Raw genomic sequence first — 22,546 nt, 5'->3', positions numbered from 1 at the left:
GTGATAATACTACACCAATGCCAAAAGAGGATGCATCTGTGGCTAAAACAAGCGGAAGATTCTCGTTGAAATGTACTAGCTCAGTAGAGTCGAGGATATGCTTTTTCAAAGCTGAGAAAGCTTGCTGTTGCTCTGGTCCAAACGTGAAAGGAATGTTCTTTTTACGCAATTGATTTAGGGGTGAAGCTAACTGGGAGTAATTTGGAATAAAATTGCAGTATTAGTTCACTTTTCCCTTGAACGCATCTAGCTGTTGTAGATTAGAGGGCGGCTTTAATTCCTTAACGGCTTCTAGTCCTGACGAATCCGGAAGGATGCCCTTAACACTGACCCTTCTCCCAAGGTACTCAATTTCATCCCCTAGAAAGAAACATTTCTCTTTCTTACATTTTATGCCATTCGCCTGTAAAATGCATAAAATTTGTTCGAGTCTGGCTATGTGTTGATCCACTGTAGGTGCCGAAATAATTATGTCGTCGAGATAGTTCCCACAACCTTCTATTTCACTTAGAAGTTGCTCAAGGTGGAATATAGCTGGGGCGCTAGCTATTCCGTACGGCAAACGTTGGTACTGAAAAAGACCCAACGGCGTGTTGACAACCATAATTTCTTTCGCTGCATCGTCTAACTCCATTTGTAGGTAAGCATCTTTGAGGTCAAATGTGTGCCGTGACGAATTTTGTGTAATAAAGACTCACGTGTTGGCAATGGATATTGCTCGATGTCCAATTGGGAATTGACGCCTTGCTTGCTCCACCTGGCTTCGGTGCTAGTACTATTGGCGATGCCCAGTTGCTAAATTTAATTGGTTTCCAAATACCTGCTTCTGTCAGACGCTGCGCTTCCTCCTTGAACTTATCCAATTGGGCAAACGGAATTGGCCTACTTTTGTAGAATTTTGGTACTGAATTCGGTAAATGCTTGCCTTAAAGTTTTTTATTGTACCAATTGCCGGCTCAAATACCTCCTCATACCTCTGGCAAAGATCTTTCATTTGAGTACCCTGCTGTTCAGTGACGTTTGCGATTTGCTGAATTTCAAAATTAAATGTCTTAAACAAATCCAAGCCGAACAGATTATTGGAGTTCTCCACATTAGCCACAATGATCACCACATTTGCCAGTTTGTTGCCACATTTCGCTACAGTGTGTAGCTCACCCAGTACAGGAATTTGTTGTTGGCCAAATGCGTGCAAGATTCGATCGCACTTCTGCAGTCTTGGGCTGTTGAGCTTTTTGTATGTATTGACATTCAATACGGACAACTTTGCACCAGAATCCATTTGGAAGGATACGATTGTATTGAAGAGCTCTACTTCAATCACAATTTTGTTCCCTTTAAACTTGACCAAGCTGGAAACGTTGTAAATTGTTTGAATTGACTCTGCGCTTTTGTTTCGGGTTTTTTGTTGATCGGTGTCTTTTTTGTCCTTGCACTGCTTGGATAAGCAAACGACAGCAATGTCTCCCTTTCTGGCACATTTGTGGCAAATTGCCTCCCGAAATTTGCAATTTTCGCGAGAGTGAGAGTGACCGCAGCCAGAGCACGATTTTAAAGCAGTTTTTCCGCTTTACCATCAGAAAAATTGCGTTTTTTGCTGATTTGCCTTTTGTGTGTGTATACTGCGTTTGTATCAAGAGCTCTCTTCTCACTCTCTTTAATTACTGCCACTGTCTTTGTTGTTGCCTCGTAAGTTTCGGCAATTGAGAGAACGTCTTCGAGTGACGGCTGCAACTTCTGCAAAGCGGCTGTGCGAATTGCGTCGAATGGAGTGTGCACAATTATTTGATCGCGGATCATTTCATTAACGTGGTTAAATGAACACCCATCAGATTGGCAAACAAATTGACACTCTCGAGCAATGCCACGTAGATCGGCGACCCATTCCTTATGTGTCTGTGAGTCCCGCATCTGACGTTTGAAAAATTCGTACCGCGCAGCAACAATATGACGCTTCTGCTTGAAATGGTCTGTTAGTTTCTCCGTTATTTGTTCATAAGTCTGCTGGTCCAAGTTTTCGCTACCAAACAGATTTTTTATAAGCTCAAATATGTGAGTGCCTGCCCACGATAGAAAATACGCTTTTTTCCTATCTGCTGCTTGCACCGAGTAAGCGGAGAAGTGCTGTGTTAATTGTTGCAGGTACGTTTCCCAATTTTGATTTTCTTTATTAAAGTTTGGAAACGGCAGGCACACGGATAATTCTCCCGATCTGGCTATGTTCGCACCACTGTTTTGTGAGAGTATGGATTCCATCCATTTTTGCTGTTGTTGCATCAACTTCTGCGCAAATTCTTGCTGTTGGGCCAATAATGTTTCAAAATTAACTTGACTGTCAGTCATTGTATGTCTTTTTTACGTTCGATCACTATTGATTTAGTCTACCGACACGAATTACACAAAATAAAATTTTGCGGCACTTTTTCTCTTTTTTCACTCGTCGCCAGAAAATGTTGTGTTCCGATTAAAAGGAGACGACAGATCGGGTTGAGATTAAATGTCCAACTGACTTTATTCGGCTCTGTATAGCTGTGGTATTTTTTAAATGTTAGAGGGTACAGAATACAGAAGATATCGATTACGATACATATCAGATTATAATTTTACTATTAGACTAATTGGATAAAAAAATTACAGCATCAACATTTTAAAAACACAGGGCGGCAACAGTACTACTATTTTTACCGCAGCTGTATGTTTTTAAGTTTTTTGACTATGTTTTCTGGAATTTATTTCTGCCTTAAAAAAAATCCTAAAATTATTCTAGGTAGGGGAGAGTGGGGTAATTTCGTCACAGGGGCAATTTCGTCACCTGCAATATCTCGGAATCCATAAGTCTTAAAAATATATAATTTTTTTGTTTTAGTCCCTCAAGACGGCATGACACAACCAATGCATTTTTTTGCACAGAAGGCCAAGATAATTAAGCTATAATATTAAATGTGTTCTTACAGTTCAAAAGCTACATTTAGTTCTCGACGAAATTTTTCCTGTATGCCACATTTGAAAAGGGATAAGACACACAATTTTTTATATAATACACAGTGCTATAATGTGCATTTTTGCGTTAGTGATTTTTAACTTCGCGCCTAATTTCGAAAGAAAAATAATTATTTCTAAAAAAGTACTGTCTGGGGAAATTTCGCCACCCTATGCTTAGGGTAAAGTCGCACCTATTTTAAATACATATTTTTTTATTTGACTAGCTGGCTAACGAACAGACTACCGGCAGCAGCAACAAACATAGGACGTCAACAAAAATGGTACGCTTGATCAGTGTAGCATATTTACAGGCGTAAAGTTCCCTACATTTTTCAGGTGACGAAATGGCCCCAGTGGTGTGGCGATTTTACCCCCCTATGTAGCGGGATTGCCCCAGTATATTGGTTTTACTCTTTAATTTTTTATAAATCACCAAGGTAATTAAAGAAAAGGGGAATGTCACATTTTAAAGCTTGGTGCTAACCGCATTCAACAATAAAAATAGAAATATGATACGTGTCTCAAGATGGACAAAAAATAGCTTTGAAAAAATGCTGACGAAATTACCCCACTCTCCCCTATGGGGTTTGAAAGAAAAAGAGTGTATCTTTTAAAAAACATTAACATCGAATCAAACCATGCATCCATTTGCCTCTGAGAGCTCCGCAAAGTTGGCCAATCTCAGAATTTTTTGAACTTTGAGGTCCTTTTGCTAAGAATCCTTGCGTCGGGAAACTTTTTGGAAATCGCAGTTTAATTTGAGAATTTGCAACGAATCCAAAAATATAGCATCCATCGAGGTAAATTTATGATGCTGCATAGTATATTATAATAATATAATAAGATTACAAGAGAACCATGGTAGTCCGCGCCTATATTTCTTCATGTAAATTCTTAAGAATCCGCGGTCCGTCGAGGATAATTTTTTCCAATAATAATACCCAATAATCTTTTTACACAAAGTTATATACACCAGAGAGCCATCATATTAATTTGAAAAATTGCAACTCTCCAGGTCTACAAGAACACAGAAGAAGAACATTCGGCACAGGTTTCTGCTTTCGGTAATACTTTTCCTCGACGGACCGCGAATTCTTAAGAATTCCCATAAAGAAATGTAGGCGCGGACTGCCATGGCTTACTTGTAATCGAATTTCAAAGTTGCGTGTTTTGCTATAAAAATACAGTTGGCTTTTCTACGGCTTGCTATAAAAACATATTGGAGTTTCTTAAGTTGTCAAAATAATAGCCCTTCTGAAAAGTTCAAACAAAATGTGTAGTTGTTTTTATAGGGGATCAGACCCTACAGCAGCGAACTAAATATCCTCGGTGGACAGCGATTTCTTAAGAATTTATTTGACCATGGAGGACAAATATATAACTTTTTAAGGCAAATCTGAAGAAATCGCGGTCCAACGAGGATGATTTCCGTTCACCTATTTTGTGGTCTTGGCCGTCACATTAGCCCATTACGAATATTTTATACATCTCAGCCATAGACGTTCTTTATAATTTTAAACGCAATGTAAGCATTAAACAAAAGAAAAACTGAAATAAAAAAATTGCTCTGCAGGCCAGCGAAATGTAAAAAAATCGCGCAATTTTTCTTAAATGCTTAATAAATGCCATAATGCTTTTAAATATAAGGGAAATAAAAAATCCTAATTGGCGACTTTTTTAAATTTTATGCCAATTTTTTTTTTTTATTTTTACTCTTACGAGTTTTTAGTTTTCTTTTTTTAATTTACATCAAATATATTCTCATTAATATTTATTTAATTAGGATCCAGCAGATGCAGACGTTGAAAGTAATTAGCCTAATACCATATGGAGGTGCGGAAAAATGTTACTGATTAAATAAAAAATAAACAGAAATTAGATTCTGTAATATTTAATGCTTTACACAATTAGTTAAAATTTGTCTGCAATTACGACTTTTTTATAGGTCGTTGGTCCATGGACTACTATGTTTGCTCCTGTCACTCAACAACCGCGATTTCTTTATACTCGCTTTTAAAAGTTGGTCATCACGGTGAACGAATTCGCGGCTGTGGAGCCTGGCCCCCTATAAAAACGATTGCACATTTTGGTCGAATTTTTCTGAACGCAGATTATTTTGAAAATGGATGAAAAGCCCTTATGTTTTTTAAAACAAAGCACTCAAAATCATGTAAATTCTTAAGAATTCGCGGTCCGTCGAGGATAATTTTTTTCGCGAATTTTGGGGGTGAGGACTGTAAACTAGAGTATTACCCTGCTCTCAAATAGACAATTTTTTATTAATGCGATTGGAGCGTGGAATGAACTTCCCAATTCTATGAAAGAAACTAGGAGCGCACCACAATTTAAGACAAAACATCTCTCATACCTAAAAAATAACAATACCAGTTTGCTTTAAGCTATATAATTCTATCTTAATATTGCGACTTATCCCCAAAACCTCTTTCTTTGTTTTTAAATTTGATTTAATTATATTTGTCATTCTGTATTTTAATAATTAATGTAAAAAGCTATGTCATTAGATTTAAGAACCAATTCGAATATAAAATTGATAGCACAGGCCGACAAAATGTGACATGGGTCGGTGTCCAGGCCTGCCACCATTTTATTTCGATAAAGGCAAAGTTTAAAAAACTTCATTTGTGAACAGCGTTTAACAATTCAATAAAATTTTATTCTTCTACAATGCATTTTTGACACAAAGATACCTGAAGTCCTTCATTTTTAAGATACTCATCTACATTTTGTCAATTGTTTTAAAATTTTTAAAATTATTTTTCATACTTCTCTCACAGTGACGATTCACAAACAGTGCCGAAACCTGTCTTTTAAGTAACATAATTCTAAACGGTCTAAGTAGTTTGGATTTGAATATAAGCACACACACACAATAATAAATAATAATAAATGTTCATCATTTAAAATATCGTCATCCGTGGTTCATCCGCGCGCCCTAACATAATGAAGATATTTTACTTATCCAAAGGTATTAAAAAAGATAATGATAAATAAATAATCAAATTTAGGTTTTAAATTTAAAATTATATTATTTTACTAAAAATATTGATATGAAATAAATAACGATTTCCAGCAGATTTTTTTGAAAATATGCTATATTTCCTTGATTGATTCTATGGCAACTATAAGATATCATTGACCGATTTAAAGAAATGGTAAGCATAGAGTTAAACATAGAGTTAAATGACTTAATCCCGATTTATAAGAACCAATATTGAAATAGAACCGAGATATTCCCATTTGTAATAAGCGTTTATATGGCAACTATAAGATATAGTTGACCAATTTTAATAATTTTTATACCCGTTACTCGTAGAGTAAAAGATAATATTGTATTCGTGCAAAAGTATGTAAACATTTTTCAAATTGGAGAATTCATTAAAAAGTTATGCGCAATCAAAGTTTTATATCTTCTTCTCCCTCGCACTGCTAGCTGAGTGACGGGCATCAGATAGTCATTTTTATACCCGTTACTCGTAGAGTAAAAGGTAAAAGGTATATTGTAATCGTGCAGAAGTATGTAACAGCTAGAAGGAAGCATTTCCGACCCCATAAATTGTATATATTCTTGATCAGGGTCACTAGCCGAGTCGATCTAGCCATGTCCGTCTGCCCGTCTGTCCGTCCGTCCGTCTATCTGTCCGTCTGTCCGTCCATCTGTCCGTCCGTCTGTATGAACGCTGAGATCTCAGAAACTACAACAGCTAGAAGGTTGAGATTTCCCGCACATATTCTTGGGCATCCTACGCAGCGCAAGTTTATTTCAGCCGAGCGCCACGCCCCTTCTAAAGCGCACAATCGCCCACTAACGATTTTGAAATGTGTCTGGCGCCTACACCTTTAAGAATTTCCGGGAAGTATAAATGCAATTTTTTTTTGTGTATAATTATACCTATTAAACCATTCGTTAAAAAGTTATGCGCAATCAAAAAAATGTTTTATATCCATCTTCCTCGAGCTCCCTTAAGCTGAGTGACGGGTATTAGATAGTCGGGACACAAACCCAACTATAGCGTTCTCTCTTGTTTTTTCTTAAAAATTTTCTACAACAAAAAATTTAACTAAAAAAATTCAACTTATGATGTTTTTTTTACATATTTAATTTCCTTTAACAATACCCCATCAAAAGATATTCGCTATAAGGCTCCGCTGACTTAAGGCAGACTTTTGGCTTTTTCGCCCCACTGTGTTGCCGTTTAAATCTGATCCAAAGAAGTTAGGCAACTCCTTTGAAGTTGCAAAACGGTGGTTTTCGTCGCTTGAAAGAAGGTTGTCTCGAGACCCTGACATGAAGTAAATCAATTTAGAATTCATGAAAGACTACCTTTCCTTAGGTCATATGTCTCCTACAAATATAGTTCCTTCTGCTCCACATTATGTTATCCCACAGTGTGGGACCCACACCAATGCCTTCAGAGACCCCAAAGTACGTCAACCAAGTTACGTGACGTTTTCGATGCGTCTTGTAATAGCCTATTTACACTAGGGTGGAATTATGGAGTTATAGTGTTATTGACATAACCCTTTTGTTTTTACATAGGCTGTGTATACGCAACTAGATGTGTGCAAAAGTGAGGTACTTTAAGGGTCTTTGGCATTTCGGAACATTTTTTTGTATTTTTCGGTATATTTTGTATTTATTTCCTATCGTTGAAGGTCCATCCCTAGTCAAATACACAAACAACAAACACTAGATGTCATTACTCGATATTTGAAGTTAACCCAGTAGAAACCCTTTTTTGGAATTATCGGGTTCCTGGCTCACTTGATAGGTTACCCCACATAGTGTGACTAGACTATAAATCATCAACTAAGATCTCTCTAAATTATATTTTGATGGTTGGTCCGACAATAAAAGATGAGCTGTACTTAACGTTACTTCGCTTCCGGCTGCATAGGTTCGACCTGACCGCCGATGAAAAAAAAATGTATCGCCAAGTGATGGTAAATAAAGGGGATTTGCAGTTTCAACTTATAGTGTGAAGGAGAGACCCTTTGGGTCCTTGAGATTATATAAGCTCAGCACTGAAACATATGGGGCTGGACCTGTCCCACTTCTGCCTATTCGGTGCTTAAAAAGATGAAGTGAGTCAGCCAAACTTTATTTTGCTAGAGCTGCTAAAGTTATTCGATTTGACTTTTATGTCGATGCATGTTGAATAGTGCTGCATGCGTAGAGGAGTTAACGACTATTAAGTCTGAACTGCAGCTTTAGAATTTACAAAGTGGTTTTCAAACTCACCTGACGTCACCGCATTTAAGAGCACAGATAAATCCATACTAATCTCGGATTCAGAGTCTACTAAGGTGTAAGGAATATCGTCGTTGCCTAACTAAGATGCCTTTAAGTTCCAAATTGACAATGCTGTCATGGGTCTCTGAGCGACAAATGGAACATACTGTCAGTGACATCGAAGCTGTTTGACCCCTCGGATTATTAAGTCTTAATGTTATTAGAGGAAAAGTCCTGATGCAGGAACTTTGGCTAAATTTTTGTCACACCTCAAACTGCTTAGGGTATTCGTTGATATGTAAGAAAATGCAAAGACAAAAGAGAAGTATTTGATAATACTGCTGACAGGCGGGCCGCTGATCGCCACACTAGCACTCCGGACCCCGGACCAGGAGGGTCTCAACTGCTTGGCAGCTTGTCTCGTCAGGCAAATGTTCTGGCGGCGAATATGTCCTGGGCCTGCAAACTCGGGGCAAGTAGCTGCTGCTGGTGGCAGCCGAACATCAACCAGGGAGATCTCGTCGTCGTGGCCGAGGACAACTTATCGCACAAACAACGTTCTCTCTCGTTCTTCTCTCGTTCTTCGTCAACTTTCGTTAAGCTAGGCTTGAAGAATGTTTGTCGAAAAATAGTTGTTAATAGTTGAAATTGATTTAAATCGACCACACGTACTTTTCGTTTTGCCCAATTAAAAGTTTAAAGCCACCAAAGTTTTTCGGTCTTTAGGAAGCCCAATAATATGTGTGGGAAATCTCAACCTTCTAGCTTTTTTAGTTTCCGAGATCTCAGCGTTCATACGGACGGACAAACGGACGTTACTACGAGTAACAGGTATAATAATACAAAAACAGCTACATTTTTGTTTCTTGTAATAAATAAATCTAAATTTAATATTTTTGTGATATAATAGAAATTATCTGCAAAGTTATATCATCGGCTGGCCGAAGCTAGCTTTATTTCTTGTTTCATATACCATGGTGGAGAAAAAACTTGTAATTTTTTTTTTATGACCGACATTTTATTCTACAAATTACCACATTTTTTTGTAATACATATAAAAAATATTAGTCTAGTCCGTTGTCTAAATATTGACTAAAATTTGTTGCTTAAAACATGTTGCAAAACTTTAGTTTTTGGATATACTCTGAAAAAAATAAAATGAAAACTCATCTGTTAAAAATCTCTGGAGGTTTCTGTAGCAATCCTGAATTTTAAAAGATTTATACGTTATAATGCCAATTTAATTTGCAATGTTTTTTATGGCTACCTTTCCTTTTCAGATAAGTCAAAACACAGCACAAAAGCCCAGTATACGAAGTTCCAAGCACTTATAAAGCACAAAGCAAAAATTGGTACAACATGGGAGAACGATTCCACAGGTAATAAATCACTCCCATCTTTAAAGATTATAAAATGAAAGATCGATTTTTAGGGGGTTACGACCACAGCCTAAACCATAAGAGCTAGAGCAGCCACAGTATTCCATTGGGGGCGTAGGCGCCCACTAAGGTCCGGCATGTCCCCCCAGTGGCCCCAAACAGCTCCAATATCCATATTTAGAGCAAAAAATCATTAGATTTACTTAATCTTAGCTTCTAAAGGGCCTAATTAGAAATCTAAAAGAAATTTCGATATACCCCATAATTTGGGGGCTACATTTAAAATTAACTTTTCGATTTAAAAAATCTAAACCGCTGCTCCGATCGAGATGATTTTTTGGTAAATGGTTGATCTATGGCCCAAATGTTTACTTTTTTAGGTTTTTAACATTTTTTTAAAGTATTTTTAACGAATTTATTTAGATTTCCTAAGTTATTGCGTTGCATTTTGTGGGAGCCCGCCGAGAGAGCGAAACCCAGAGAGCGGATGGCAAGAGAGCGACGGCCGAGAGAGCAGCAGCAAAGAAAACTGTCGATGGGGAGGGGTAGTGCTGTGGGGAGGGGTAGTGCTGTGGGGAAGGGGGAGGGGAAAAGGGCAATTTAAGTTAATATTTGTTTTGTATTTTAAAAACTTTAACTGCTGTTCCGATCAATATGATTTTCGATCAATAGTCAGTCCTGTGGATAAAATGCTTAGGTTTTATTTAAAAAAAAATATTTTTCATTTTGTAGCAGAAGTAAGAGCCCTTTTTAATTTCCACCATGGAAGAAGATAAAAAATTACTACAAATTCTGTAAACAAAGCCAAAATGTTTCCAAGTTAAATATCTTAAGATTCGAACTTTAGCCCAAATACGTATGTATATTTGGATATGTTTTGATTTGTACAATACATGTACAATACAATACATAATGTATGTAGATAATGTGCTTAAATACAAATAAAATGATTTATTTCCTTTCAGCCAATGCAAAATTGGAAGAGTTTAAAATGAATTATTATCAATCAAATGTGGAATCGGAAAATAATAAGTTACTTCGCTACTTTTGTATGGGATGTCAATCTTTTCGTGTGTGTACAAATGTTTTCGTTTCATTCAAAACAATAAATTTAAAAAAAAACAAATTCGAGTTTACAAACAAGTGTAAACTTGCGCGCAAATTAAAATTGCATTGATAACAATGTAACTGATAGAAGGTATAAAAATGCAATTCTTTTACTTAGATCGCATTCATTTATTATATAGCTCTACCAGTAGCCTTCGGATTCTCTCTCTTGAAGAATCTTCTAGAAAGGATGTTTACGCAAAGGGTTTCAACAAACGCGCAAATAAGATATAAGAAAGTCCTGACAACCTAATTTCCAAACTGCAAACTAATTTTAAGCGAACGAAATCGCTCCGGGTATAGCTAGTTTTTATATAAATCTTCCCTTTAATGAGACTAACAATAATTATTAATATTGTTATTAGTAATTATTATTATTGTTGCTGGATTGGCAGACCGATTCGATATAGACGGGTTCTGTCGAAATCCCTTGTTACATACCTTGCGAGATTGTATGCATGCAGTGTAAGCTTGTTGTGGCGGTATGTCAGGACCCCAATAGATGTTATCGATGATTTTTTGATGGTGAGCCCTGTATAATGTCAAAGTGGCTCGTGTTCCCCAACGGCAGCGAGCCGTATGTCCAAATGGTTTTTATAGTGGAATGGCGGAGCAGAACCTTAAAGTCCAAACACAGGGTCGAAAATTTATACCCCATACTTGAAAACTTTTCATCACGTCACAGTTTTAAGAAAACTGTGGTCAAAGCTCCAAATTTTCGATTTATAGGCACTCTTTGTGGCGTAATAAAAACTAAACTCTTTGTGGCTGCAAAAAGTGCAAAAAAAATCATAAAATTGGAACTTTGAACACCGTTTTGTGGTGTCTTTGTGGTGTTTGAGGTTTCTGTCTATTTGCCTTCAATCTGTTCGGGCGACATTGTAACGACCCTGTTTCGGGAGGCGGTACAGCTCGCCGTGGTCAGGGTTCGCAACAGATATTTATATTTCCGTGAGGATTTTTGGCGGACTCAAGGACAAAGTTGGTATCATTAACTCTACTGTTTGTTAGCATTTCAACACCTATGCACTCGCTGGGGAGTGAACCTCGGACATTCCGGGATTTGCCAATTTCGGTATGGCGTCACCGCTACCTCATCAGCCGGAGAAGAGGATGTGAGCTGAGCGTCGCTTCGTCGCTTAAGCTTCTAATGTGTGTGAAAGCTATAATGGTTGTCTGTTAAAAGCAATCTGCTTCCCGATTTTACAGACCTGAAATACAACAACTATGGGTAAGAATTTCTTAACTGCGCATATGAAATTTTAGATTTTCTTCAAACTCGGGTACTTTGCAGAGTTTGGCTTGGTTATCATCTGTGATTTTTTTAAAATTTTTTGGTGTCCATTTGGGGGCGCTATGAATTTTTGAAGTTAAGAACTTAAAAAATGTTCTCAAACTTAAATTTAGTATATCTCGAGAACGGCTTAGAAGAACAACGTGCAACTTTACACGTTTTTAAATGTGTACTGGGGGAGTTAGAAAATAAATGTCTAACATTTTTTGTTGTTTAATAAGTATGAATTTTAATTATTTGAAATTTTTATCGCGCTTTTGAATGTCTTCTTCATGCTATAAAAGAAACCTAACTATCCAAAATTGTCCATCTCATAACCAACTTAATTTACCCGAAGAAACATTTTTGTTCCCTTTCATCATTTCCAAGATATATAATTTTTTATGCGAACTTAGAAAAACCCTATTTATGTTTCCAATGAGTACAATTCTTACATGTTTAAGCTGAAAGTTTGCACAACTCAATTACTTACTGATATTATGCACATATATTAATATCATAATTTTACCACCGTCCCTTCATATAGCTACCATACAAATTGATGGATTTTCTAATTGTTTAGAAGGTAGGCTTTGAAAAAATTTTTTGTTTCAGATTGTAATTTTAATTTTTCAAAGCCTACCTTCTTAACAATAAGAAAATCCATCAATTTGTATGGATGCCCACCGAGGATATTTAATTCACTGTTGTAGGGACTGGCCTGCTTTAAAAACAGTTTCACATTTTTGTCGAATTTTATTATTTTGACAACAAACGGAAAGCCCATATTTTTTTAGCAAAATGTCACAAAACACCTCAAAATCCTAGAAAATGCTACGTGGATTTTATAACAAAACACGCAACTTTGAAATGCAATTACAGGAGATCCATGCCTTTCCGCCGATAATCTTCCGCACGCAAATTCCTAAAAAATCGCGGTCCAAAAAGGGTAATTTTTTCGCAATTTGTGGGGCACATGCCCCTCTTTTAGACTATTACCGAAATCACTTGTACATTACTTAGTTGTTGTATTTCACGTCTGTAAAATCGGGAAGCATATTGCTTCCAACAGAAAACCATTCTAGCTTTCACACACATAAGAAGCTTAAGCGACGAAGCTTTGAAGTATGTCACACCTAGAAGTATGTAATTCTTATTTACATATTCCTAGGTGTGGTATAAATAGAATGATTCAATCGACCTATGTTTACTATTGAGCACTTTATCGGACTCTAGATCATTTTTATTTGGTTATAAATAACTCAACAGTTTCTAGCATTTCAACACACTTGCACTCGGTGGGGAGTTAACCTCGGACTTTCCAGTATTTGCAAGTTTCGGTGGGGCGTCACCGCTACCTCATCGGCCGGAGAGGAGAGTTTGAGCTGAGCGTCAAAACTTCTAGTTATACCATACCTAGGAATATGTAATTAAGAATTACATACTTTTAGGATGTGACATACGTCAAAGCTTCGTCGCTTAAACTTCGCTAAAAAATAAAAAAAAAATTTTTGAATTGACATATATTTAACATAATATTTTATAAAATTATATATATTTTAACATTTTACAAATGCATATTAAGCTGGATTCTTAAAAGAGTAAAAAAGAGAACAAAATTGTTCATTATTTTAAAGTGCGACTAAATCTATGTTGTAGCCTTGTCAATGCAGCTGTTAGTCTCAATCTGCCCTTGTCCGCTTTATTGGAGCAATTTGCATATTTCTCAGATAACCTCACTTTTTCCATCTTTGATTTGTATTCAGTAACGAATTGTATATGTCACGTATTTTTGTCTGAAAAATTTAGGGTACGATAAAAAAAACACTATGCAATTATCTTTGTTACAAAAAATTATTTAATTTAAAATGATGTGTATTTATTATCTGCTATATAAAGATATGTCGGGTTTTTCTATCGGACGCTATAACTCTGATTTCCACGGTTTTGCATTCGTTGGAAAGGTCTCGGGCTGCGTGAGGTTTATAGCAAACAAAGATCAGGAAAGCGGGAAAAGTTTTTATACCCGTTACTCGTTGAGTAAAAGGGTATATTGTATTCGTGCAAAAAAATGTAACAGCTAAAATGAAACGTTTCCGACCCCATAAAGTATATATTATCTTATTATCACTAGCCGAGTCGATCTAGCCATGTCGGTCTGTCTGGATGAACGCAGAGATCTCGGAAACTACAAAAGAGATTTTCCACACATATACTTGGGCTTCCTACGCAGCGCAAGTTTATTTCATCCGAGCGCCACGCCCCCTCTTTATCTTCAGCATTTCGATAGGTATAAATATACATAACAAAATTGCATTTATACTTCTCACAAATCTTTAAAGGTGTGGGCGCCAGCACATTTTAAAATCCTTAGTGGGCGATTGTGGGCATTAGAGGGGGCGTGGCGCTTGGCTGAAATAAACTTGCGCTGCGTAGGAAGCCCAAGAATATGTGTGGAAAATCTCAACCTTCTAGCTTTTGTAGTTTCCGAGATCTCAGCGTTGATACGGGCGGACAGACGGACATGGCTATATCGACTCGGCTAGTGACCCTGATCATGAACATTTATACTTTATGGGGTCGCAAACGCTTCCTTCTCCCTGTTACATACTTTTGCACGAATACAATGTACCCTTTTACTCTACGAGTAAAGGGTATAATAAGTTATTCGTTTCCTCACATTTTAATTGGAAATTGGTGCAAATTTTCATTCAATTCCAACAGCAGGCATTTGTCTTTAAAGTGTTAAGTTGAACTGTGTAAATTATGTGGATTGTCCATTTGAGGTTAAATTCACCACTCTGTCCATAGTCCAAAATGACTAAAGTACGATGTGCGAGTATCGGCCGCCGCACAAGACATGCAAGCCAGTAACAAGTGTATTCACAGAACTTAAGCGAAGAAAGACAAATTAAAATAAGAGAAAATGCCCGATTGAGACATCTCGTGAGCACAGGAAGATCATTGGCATTCTATATTTACACAATATGTTTTGGACAAAGTACTAATGTTGTGAAGAAAATTACTGTGAGGATTTGTGTCGAAAAATTAATTTGTTTCTGTTCTGTGCAGCTGATAACTTACGCAAGCAATAAGAATTTTAAAATTTTTTTTCGCAAGTTTTTTTTAATATTTTTTATGTAGTTTTCATTGAACAATATACTGTTGTTTTTGCGGAAATTAAGAAAAAAAAGTTATTATAAAATCTTTTCTCGGCTTATAGGCTAAAAATAAAAATTTTTAGATTTAAAATAAGTACCAAATATATAGGTATACTTAATTTTCAGTTTATATTTCCGCAGGCGAAGATGCAGGCTACTGACCCTGCTAATTAAACATACCCTGCAGGAAACGGAATCAGTTTTGGACTATTAAAATACTAGTTGGGTCAAGAAGGTTAACTAGTTCAAGTTATGTCCATTTCATTGTTATGAACTTGTAAATTTTTTATATGCTTGTCATCGGAAACAACTAGTCCATTTGCTACTAGTTTTGCACTAGTGACTGTTAACCAATTTACGGCTACAGCTGTTAAACTACACTAAAAAAAATCCAAAAACTGGTCTATCAACCATTAAATCATTGTATTTTAATCGTACTTGAAGATGTTTAAATTAACGCTCTCCTTATTGGTAGATAATTGAATTTATGATTTTTATTATATAATTAAATACGGAAAATGATATATAATTGGAATTGAAACGAACTTCCTTTTTTTGAGGCAAGTCTCTAGGACTTGAACCAGGGACCTTTGGATTTGTAGACACACTAACTGATTGAGCCATACACGCATCACATTTTGTAATGCCCTAACAAGGTTTATAAATTTTAGTGTAACGTAATTTAAAAACAGTGATTTTTCACATGTGGGCCGTTCTTTTACAAACCGAACAGATTTGGCCACAAAAAAATTTCACATTTTTGATTTTCCTGAAAGTTTTTTTACACGTACTATTCGGAAAATAAGTAAACACGTGTATCAGGATTTGACCGAAAAAAAATTATTTTTATACCCGTTACTCGTAGAGTAAAAGGGTATATTGTATTCGTGCAAAAGTATGTAACATCTAGAAGGAAGCGTTTCCGACCCCATAAAGTATATATATTCTTGATCAGGATCACTAGCCGAGTCGATATAGCCATGTCCGTCTGTCCGTCTGTCTGTCCGTATGAACGCTAAGGTCTCGGAAACTATAAAAGCTAGAAGATTGGCATTTTCCATGAATATTCTAGGAGCTCCTACGCAGCGCAAGTTTGTTTCAAAAAGGTGATACGCCCCCTCTAACGCCCACAAGCCCTCTCTAACGCCCACAGTTTTGAAGATACTATGAAAATAGTATCTGATATGTATTCGCTTCGTCAATACCTATCGATTGGCCAAGTAAAAAATTGCCACGCCCACTCTAACGACCACAAACCCAATAAACGCTTAAACCTGGCCAGCGCCTACACTTCCGCCTTTCATGACTAGTAGTACCAATATCTGGCGGTAGATGGCGCAATGCAATATACACTAGCGCCATCTAGGAAATGGCATTGGAAAAAATCTGGCTTTCTTTCTGTGGTCACTCTAATTCACAATATGTTAATGCAAATTTTTAATTATTTGAAATGGGCCGCGCATTTTGTCTCTTTTTGCTCGTATACGTTTTTCACAAGTGCATTCCCCTGCGCTAGAGAGAGACGGAAGATGTGCTAGGCAGAATTTAAAGTTCTAGAAAGCCTTTTCTAGAAAGAGATCCCTGGGTAAAAATCGAGCGGCGAAAAACATATAAGAAGGCATATTTCGATTAAGTTGTTTAGCTGAGTAACGGGTATCTAATAGTCAAGGCACTCGACTATAGCGTTCTCTCTTTTTTTAGTTAGAATTAGTTAGAAGGAACAGGCTGTACGGTCGAACCACGCTGAACGCACGCCGCCGGTCTAACGAATTTAAAAACTTTGTCACACACTTGTACATTAGGGTGGTCTTATTTTGTATGAAATTTCTAAGGCCATGCTCTCACCCCTTCATATATAGCATTTGTGTATCCTTAATCCATTAGAGAAAGAAAAAGTAAAAAATAAATAGTTTTAGGCGGTGCGCAACGGCTTTAAAGTTTATTACGCATATTTCAGATTCATCTAGATGCCGTAGACTTAATTTTATACTTTGACAGTATTTTAAAAAGTATCTTAATCACTTTCCCGAGCTTTTTAACAAGGGATGTAGTCGTTGATAAAATTCGAGTCCCTGGGAGACAATTACAACTTAAAAATAACAATAATAACGAATAATCAAGGACTTTTAGAGTAAAACTTATAAATATTACGGTCTCTGAAAAATAAGAGTCTTTCTTCTTCTGGCTTTCTTCTTTGACGAAAATTTGTATTGGCGAACGCAAAAGCGATAGTTAATCTTCAAAATTGTTAAATAGAATCTCTATTTTATTGTGAGTCACAAAAAAAAAATGATGAGTCGGGGATCGAAATCGGTTTTTTTTGTTCGGAGACAGAAGCTCTACTGGCTAGGCTACGTCCAACTGTTAATATTCATGAAATAAATTTCTACTTGACTCTTTTATTCGAGCGAAACCAAAAAGTTGACATGTTAAAATCTGACAAGAAATGGAATGGGGTAAATTCCTAGTTTTACACTTAATTTTCAGCGAAACTTTAGGGCCATTGCGCACCGCCTAAACGATGAAATAAAATTTTTCTGTTTTCGCATAAATTTATTGGACACAGAAACCTACCATTTAAGATGCTGAGCTCAGTTGACCTTAAAGAAATCCACCCTATTGTACATACATACATTGAAGATCAGAATAATTATAACGTTTTGAAGTTATTCTCTCGTGTTTGTCTTTGCCTGGGAACCCCTCTTACAAAGGGTACACAATTATACATGGTGGCCCATGAGGGGAACCTGCAAAGCAAATAAAATTCTTACAAATTTCGTCATAATTCCGTTAAATAAATTCCGTTAGATCGCGGCTGCGTCAGATCGACACGCCGGCTCTACGAAGCAGTGCAAAAGAAGACATCGATACATAAGCGCAATAACGGCAGATTGGAATTTGCAGGGCGCCCTCTTCTCTTCGCTTCCTTTTTGTGGTGTGGTTTTGGTATGCAAAACTGAGTGAGTTAACAAATTGTGTGCGAGACAAGTATTATCAATTTTTTTCTATTGCATAATTGTTTGGGGTGTTGAGTTGCGGAAGCCTTACACTTGTCAACATGGACCCTGAGTCGATTGTTTCGGATTTGGACATGTAGGTGAACTTGCAATCAGATCGTCACCAAGCCCTTAGGTCTGTTCTGCAGAATTTTAGGAAAGATTCGCAAACGAGGAAAACTAGGATTTATCTCAAAAAAAGGTTAGACCAAGTGGAGAAATTACGGAACGCTTTTCGGGAAGCGCATTCGGTGATCGTTAATTTAGATGAATTTGATGATTCAAGTTATGCCACGATGAATTTCCAATCAGAATTTGAGGAGCGTTACATGGACGCCTACTGCGCTCTCGCCGAAGACCTCGACAAGCTTGGACCAGAAACAACTACGCCACCAGCAGCAGCCGGGAACGTTGATCCGGAGTTGCGAGTAAACATACCGCAAATGACGGTACCTAAATTTTCGGGTGCGTGTGTGGACTGGCCAGGCTACTACGATGCCTTCACAAGCCTAATACATAACAACCCCAATTTGAGCAATGTCCAAAGATTGCACTTTCTCAAGGATTCGCTGCCAATTGGTCGTGATAATGACATTCGTCAAATGCAGCTCACGGATGTAAACTATGCAGTGGCGTGGGGAATGATGATTAAGAGGTAAAATAATCCTCGACTCGTTTTCTCGCACCACATGAACGCAATCTGCGTTGCCCAGACTACAAAAGGATACTACAAAAGGATACTACCGATTCTATACGGTCGATGCTAAGCACGGTCAATGTTTGCCTAGCTGCCTTCCGCCGCGTTCAAGCCTTGGACGGGGAATCGCAGCACTGGTTGGCGCATTACGTAGCATCGAAGCTGCCCAAGGAGTCACACAACGCTTGGGAGCACCACCAAGGAAGCTCTTCAACGGTTCCGTCCTATAAGGATTTGGAATCATTTCTGAACGATCGGCTAGTCATAATGGATGGGATTGAGAATCGAAGCTCGTCGTACGACTCCAATGCTGGCCCAGGTTCAACAGACCCGACTAAACGCGTGCGAGTGCATAATGCACAGGAGCATGTAAAGCGTTCGAACAACGCATGTTATCACTATGGCGGCGACCACATCTTGCGTCGTTGTCCACTTTTCTTGCAATTGGACTGATACAGGCGCAAGGACATAGTCAGCAGGGCTAAATTATGTGTCAATTGCCTGAGTAAGTCGCATGCCCTGTCTCGCTGCACCAGCAGCCAGAGCTGCCGAGTTTGCGGTCAGCGTCATCATACGTTGCTGCATTTTCCGGTTCAGAACCAGCCTTCGAACTACGCTCAATCGCATACTGCCCGGCCGCCGACACCGCAGTGTGTGGCGCCAGCATCCATGGAACCGGTGTCGGAGCAGAATCCGCACGCATCCTACAGATGTCATTCGGCGACGTCATCCGAATTTTCCTCGAAAAATGTACTCCTCGCTACGGCTCGTATTATGGTACAAAATCCGACCAACGGCCTGCAGGCAGTAAGAAATGCGCTCATCGATCAAGGATCTGAGGCTACCATAGTCTCCGAACACGTTGTTTAGTCCCTTCATTTCAAAAAATCGGCAGCCAGAGCATCCATTTTTGGTGTAGGTCAAGGGAGTGGTGTTCGTTGCACGTATACGGCCAATTTTAAAATTACCAGTATTATTAATCCCCATTTTTCATTAGATGTAAATTCCGCATATGTGCTCAATTCCGTAACATCCTGCCTCCCCAGGCTTAGCTTTTCGCCGCAGCGATGGAGTCACATACAAGGGCTCCTGTTGGCGGATCCAAATTATTACCGATCGAAACGAGTTGATCTCATCGTGGGAGTGGACTTGTTGGCACAAATCATGCTGCCGGATACGAGGATTGGATTGCCTGACGAGCCCATAACTCAAAATACTCGTTTTGGATGGATACTGTCTGGGCGAGCAGAAGGAGGTAGGAAATCTGCGCAGTTACGCTGTCATCTAGCAACTTTGGACACTGAATCATTGCTCAAGCGATTCTGCGAAGTCGAGTCAGTTCCTGATCGCTCGACAGAAACAGAGGAGGACCTCTTGTGCGAAACATTTTTTCAGAAAACTCATGTGCGTCAATCAGATGGCCGCTACGTGGTACGATTGCCCTTTAAAACATATTTAGCCCCAGCAATGGTTTTGGGGAGATCTCATCAAATGGCGCTGAATCGATTTATGCAACTGGAACAGCGTCTGTCAAACAATCCGGAGCGGTGGAACAAATATGCGGAGGAGATCGAGGAGTACTTTTCGCTTGAGCAAATAGCGCCTGCGGTGGGCAGTGAAAGCAGTCTAGTGAAGCGCACATCTGCGAATAGGCATGTAGCTTCCTGCGTACTCCCGCACCATGTGGTCTTCAAAGAGGAACTCCATTCGACCAAACAGAGAATTGTTTTTGACGCCTCCCCACGGACTAGTAACGGGCGATCATTGAACGACATACTTTGTACCGGACCCACTTTGCAGAACGACATGTCGTCGGTTATACTCAACTGGCGGAAATATCGTTTTGTTTTCACGGCGGATATACAGAAGATGTATCGCTGTATAGATGTGCACCCAGAAGACGCCCAATATCAGCGGATTTTATGGCGGGCGGCGGATGGAGCCATCAACGTTTATGCATTATCGACACTAACCTTTGGGACGGCTTCAGCACCGTTCACGGCTATCAGGGTTATTCAACAGCTGGCGAAGGATGAGCAGCTTTCATTCCCTAAGGCGGAGGAGGTGTTGATGAACGAGATATATGTAGGCGACATTCTTTCTGGAGGACATACTATAGAAGAGGCAGAGGAAAAGCGACTTCAGGTATCGGGTGCTATAAAATCCGCGCGCATGGAGTTGCGAAAGTGGTCCAGCAACGATTCGAGACTGTTGCTCTCGATTCCGTCTGAGTATCATTGCAGTCAGACCCTGTTAAGTTGGGACACTACAGATCCTATTAAGGCTTTAGGAATGTATTAGCTCCCAAATAAGGATTGTTAAATACGATTCGAAGTTGATCGAAAGTCCAGTCAGCTCCACTGAGAGGATGATCTTATCCAGTATAGCAAGGTTGTTTGACCCACTGGGTCTCATTGCGCCAGTCATCATTTCGGGAAAGCTAATATTGAGGGAGGTTACCATGGCCAAGAAAATGCATGCAGACGGCTCGCAGACGGTTCTGGACTGGGACGATGCGGTTCCTGATAATATTGCAGAGCAAAGGCGAGGATTTCGAGACAACTTGCTAAGGATCGGCGAGATAAGCATAGGTCGGTGGATCCATTACACCCCATCTTCAATATCCTCAGTTCAGATGCATGCGTTTTGCGATGGAGTTTCCACATCTTATGCAGCTGCTGTGTATCTAAGGGTGGAGCATCAGGACGGAAGGTTCTATTCTTCCCTGATGGCTGCAAAATCAAAAGTTACTCCTGCGAAGCCCTTAACTATACCTAGAACAGAGTTAAGTGGAGCGGTATTAGCCATCAAGTTGGTAAGGTGGCTAACTTTGGCTAAGTGTCTGAGTTCCTTTCCGGTCCAGACTTTCTATTGGACGGATGCTACAATTGTACTGCACTCGTTACACGGGGATGTCAATAGATGGAAGACCTTTTGTCGCGAATAGAGTCGCCTTTGTTTTGGATCATTCCTCGCCAGTTCGATGGAGACACGTAGGCACTTCCGAAAATCCAGCGGACTGCGCTACACGAGGGCTCTCTCCCATCGAGCTAAAGAACTTCGAGCTGTGGTGGCGAGGGCCAGAGTGGCTCGTGCGCAATCAAGGCTTTTGGCCATCGACAGATTTCGGACAAGTTGGCGTTGACGACGCCGCGTTAGAGGCGAAGGTGGCTAAAAAGCGCGTTCACCATGCAGTCGCGCAACCATCGTTTCTTGAGAGATTTTCTACACTCTGCCAGGCTTTGCGAGTCACAGGCTACATCATGCGTTTTAAGAACAACGCTGTCGGCAAAGAGGAGAAACGCATTGGGCCCTTAAGTATTGAGGAGCTCGACTACGCTTTGTTAGCGGTAGTGCGGATCGTACAGCGCGAGTCGTTCGCAACCGACTTGTCTGCAGTTAGGAACTCCAAAAGGTTGCCGTCCAGAAGCAAGTTACTAAATTTTTCGCCGGTCTTAGTGGAAGGCATTTTGCGAGTAAGGGGACGACTTCGCCATTCTAGTTTGTCGCACGAACGTCGTCATCCAATAATCCTGCCAAGTTCTCATAATTTCACAGAATTAGTAATACGTCATTCACACTATCTAACGCTACACGGAGGTACGCAGATGACTTTGGCGCACACGCGTCAGCGATTTTGGATCCTGACAGGAAAGCAAGCAGTTCGAAGGATCATACGAAAATGCGTTCGCTGCTTCAG

At 39.0% G+C, this 22,546-nt stretch overlaps 1 protein-coding gene across 2 annotated transcripts in view; it reads left to right on the top strand.

The window, feature by feature from the left end:
- Marf1 (meiosis regulator and mRNA stability factor 1-like protein) overlaps positions 1 to 22,546 on the top strand; it is a 298,632-nt gene that overhangs the window by 154,012 nt on the left and 122,074 nt on the right. For both annotated transcript variants that reach the window (XM_070219497.1, XM_070219496.1), the window contains exon 2: positions 9,514 to 9,612. In XM_070219497.1, coding sequence (XP_070075598.1) covers positions 9,593 to 9,612 — 20 coding nt within the window. In that variant the 5' untranslated portion in view covers positions 9,514 to 9,592. The remainder of the gene's footprint in view (positions 1 to 9,513; positions 9,613 to 22,546) is intronic.

Source organism: Drosophila takahashii, chromosome 2L (assembly GCF_030179915.1).
Source record: "Drosophila takahashii strain IR98-3 E-12201 chromosome 2L, DtakHiC1v2, whole genome shotgun sequence".
Taxonomy (NCBI): Eukaryota; Metazoa; Arthropoda; class Insecta; order Diptera; family Drosophilidae; genus Drosophila; species Drosophila takahashii.
This window is presented reverse-complemented; position numbering and strand designations above follow the sequence as displayed.